We start from the raw sequence: 3,536 nt of genomic DNA on the forward strand, positions 1-3,536 counted from the left end.
CCATTCGTTCCAACAACTTCATACCGTGTCAAACTTTCTTGCAGCAGGTTTAATCGATCATTGACTCTCACTTTTTTTGTAAAATTAATTTGATTACTGGTGTGCATGGACCAACAGCGTGTAAGGAGGCCACAATATTGATTGTAACATGTGAATGTGATCTCTCCACAAGGCGTTCTTGCCGTGGATCACGTGTAAACAAAGGGGTGTACACACCGTGTAATACAAGATTTAGGTCACTGCGATGATGTGCACCAACTATAAATATTTCAACTTTTCAGATAACTCTGAAACAATAAACAAGAGACAATGTCGATCTCTAACGCTGATAGTGAGACCGGAACTACACTTTCGTATGGTGTTGTCGAGGGCTCCGTTGACTTCCGAGGCAAGCCATCCCTCAGGTTCTCTTCCGGTGGCTGGAGATCCTCTGGCTTCATCATTGGTAAGTACTTACCTTTTTTTCTCCAACGTCCTCAATGTTCCCGCCAAATTCTAAAAAATAAGAGAATATTCCGACAGGAGCGGAAGTGTCGGAGAAGTTCGCCTACTTTGGAGTAGCCTCGAATCTGATAACCTACTTCACGGCGCAGTTAGGGGAGTCAACGGCGGCTGCAGCCTCAAACGTCAACCTATGGCTCGGGACGGCAGCTTTCTTGCCACTGATCTGGGGCTCTATAGCGGACTCATTTCTTGGTCGTTTCCGTACCATCCTCTTCACGTCCTCGCTCTATATCTTGGTACGTTACTAAAATTCTTCTTATTTTGTTACCTTAATAGTGCCTCAGATCTAGGATCTCAAGCTGGAACTATAGATGAATAGTCAATTCATTTATTGTCAATTGGTTTTAAATTAACGTTTGTAATACTTTGTATAATTTCTAACAGTATTTTTTTTTTACAATCTTGAATTTAGGGACTTGGGCTGCTTACGTTTTCAGCAACGATTCCGTCTGCATGCAAAGATCAAGAAACACTCGTCTCGTGCGTTTCTCAGTTTAAAGTGACAATATTCTTTTGTGCTCTCTATCTAATAGCACTAGGCGAAGGAGGCTTCAAGGCATGTCTTAGAGCTTTCGGAGCAGATCAGTTTGATGAACAAGATCCTATAGAGTCCAAAGCCAAGAGCTCATTCTTTAACTGGTTGTATTTTGCGATATCATTTGGTATATTGGCCACTAGGTTGGTCTCTAATTATGTCCAAGAGAATCTGAGTTGGGCTTTAGGGTTTGGGATTCCATGTGTTTCCATGATGATTTCTCTGTTCTTCTTTTTACTTGGGACCAACACTTATCGCTTCAGCACTGGAGGAGAAGTAAGACAAGGACGAAAGCATAATAACCCTTTTGTAAGAATTGGCCGTGTTTTTGTTGCTGCTGCGAAAAATCGACGAGAGACTTCGTCAGAAACCCTCCTCTTTCCTCACGAAAGTTCGAAGCAATACAGGTATGTTTTATTTTCGTGTTTTGGTTGGTAGTCAGTACGTTATATTGTGGTTTTGCTTCTTTCCAAAACGAAAATAACGATTTAAATTTTTTAATATTTTTGTAAACTGTAAATGTATAACTCAAATAAACAATTTTCAGAAAAATTAAAAAGTGTTCAGTTTTTAATGGAACTTAATTATTTAATATAGTTTTTGTAAATTGTAAATGTATAACCCAAAAAACAAAGTTTTAGCGTTAAGTGTTCACATTTATATTTTTACAAATTCTCTAGACAGAGTGCTTAAATTTTTATGGAATTTAAAGTTTAAACCCTATCGGAGTTGCTTGCTTTACAAGTTAAAAGAAAGTACCTTTAAACACACAACTTTTGGCAACTGCAGATTCCTCGACAGGGCGGCGATTTCATGTGATTCAGCTGAAGTTGAAGAAGCAAAATCTGTGTTAAGTCTTGTTCCAGTTTGGATGTGTTGTTTAGTATTTGGCATTGTTTATGCGCAATCCTCTACTTTCTTTACAAAGCAAGGAGCCACAATGGACAGATCAATCTCATCAACATTCTCAGTCCCTGCAGCGACACTCCAAGGTTTCATAAGCGTATCAATCCTTGTTTTCATCCCAATCTACGACCGTGTACTCGTCCCAATCGCAAGATCAATCACTCATAAACCAGCAGGAATCACAACCCTTCAAAGGATCACCACAGGCATTTTCCTCTCTATTCTTTCAATGGTAATAGCTGCTTTGGTCGAGATGAAAAGACTCAAGACCGCTCGCGATCACGGGCTTGTTGATTCCCCTAATGCCACGGTTCCAATGAGTGTTTGCTGGCTAATTCCACAGTACGTTCTCTATGGAGTCTCTGATGTTTTCACTATGGTTGGCTTACAAGAGTTCTTCTACGGACAAATCCCGGTCGAGCTAAGGAGCTTGGGATTATCTATGTACCTTAGCGTAATCGGCATAGGCAACTACTTGAGTAGCTTCATGGTATCAGTCATTGAGAAAACAACGAGCCAGCCAGGTCAAGCGAGTTGGTTCGATAATAACCTGAACCAGGCACATCTTGATTACTTCTATTGGCTACTTGCTTGTCTCAGCTCCATTTCATTCGTTTCTTTGGTCTATTTTGCTAAGTCGTACGTCTACAACAGCCCAAAGTAAACTCTTTCAAGATCTTGAGGAATAATGTCGAGTGACTTTAAATAAAAAATGAATTAAAAAAGTAAAAGTAGAAGATAAAACTAGAGTTTGATCCGTGTCAGATATTTTTCACTTTTATACCGATCAAAATTTGATTTTTTGTCAACTTTATTTTTTCGATGAAAATTTGGTTTATGTAAAAAAATATTGTATTTGTTGTTGTTATAGTTTATGTTATATATTGTGTAATTCTATAAATTATGGTTTATTTGTCTTGTTCATCATTATTATATTTTGTTTTATGTTTTTGATATGTAATGTATTTTGTCATTAATCAATATCAATATTTTTACAATATTTAGTACACGAACGTCTTTAAAGTAATAAAATAAAAACATCTTCAATAATAAGGAGACTGAACATACATTTTTAAAAAAAGTTTTCATGTTGTAAATAGAGTGTTTAGAGACTGAATATTTATGTGTTATTAATGATCAATAGAGGTTCTTTTATATAAGGATTACAAGATAAAGATAAATGGAATGTATCCAAAACCTAAACCCAATAGAATTAGGAAAACTACTGATACATAATAATGGAAAGATTACATCTACTAGGAAAATGAAAGGGTTTCCTTTTTCCCAAGCTTTGTGGCCGTCTCTCTCTCTCCTAAAGTCGGCTCTCTCTCTCTCTCTCCTCTCTCTCCTCTCTCTAGGGCTTCGGCCGTCTCTCCATCTTCTAGGTATTGGGCCGGTCTTGGACCGGGCCTGGTTAATGGCAATCCACTCCATGATTTATAACATTTCCCCTTGGATGCCATAACCATACAGGATCTGTAGTACGCTTCATGTTGCCTCATTAAAACCTTATCAGGAAAACCCAGTGGGACAAAACCATGATGAAGGAAAAAGAGTACAACACGCACTACTCCCCCTGATGTGAACCTCA

At 38.1% G+C, this 3,536-nt stretch overlaps 1 protein-coding gene across 1 annotated transcript; it reads left to right on the plus strand.

Annotated features, from left to right (window-relative positions):
- The first annotated feature begins 268 nt into the window (after positions 1–268).
- LOC106327281 (protein NRT1/ PTR FAMILY 5.12-like) lies at positions 269–2,765 on the plus strand. Its single transcript, XM_013765401.1, has 4 exons — positions 269–445; positions 523–740; positions 917–1,446; positions 1,829–2,765. The coding sequence occupies exons 1-4, from the start codon at positions 310–312 to the stop codon at positions 2,607–2,609; spliced, it is 1,665 nt and encodes a 554-aa protein (XP_013620855.1). The 5' UTR covers positions 269–309; the 3' UTR covers positions 2,610–2,765.
- Positions 2,766–3,536: the final 771 nt, after the last annotated feature.

The sequence above is a fragment of the Brassica oleracea genome, chromosome C2 (genome assembly GCF_000695525.1).
Source record: "Brassica oleracea var. oleracea cultivar TO1000 chromosome C2, BOL, whole genome shotgun sequence".
In the NCBI taxonomy this organism is placed as follows: domain Eukaryota; kingdom Viridiplantae; phylum Streptophyta; class Magnoliopsida; order Brassicales; family Brassicaceae; genus Brassica; species Brassica oleracea.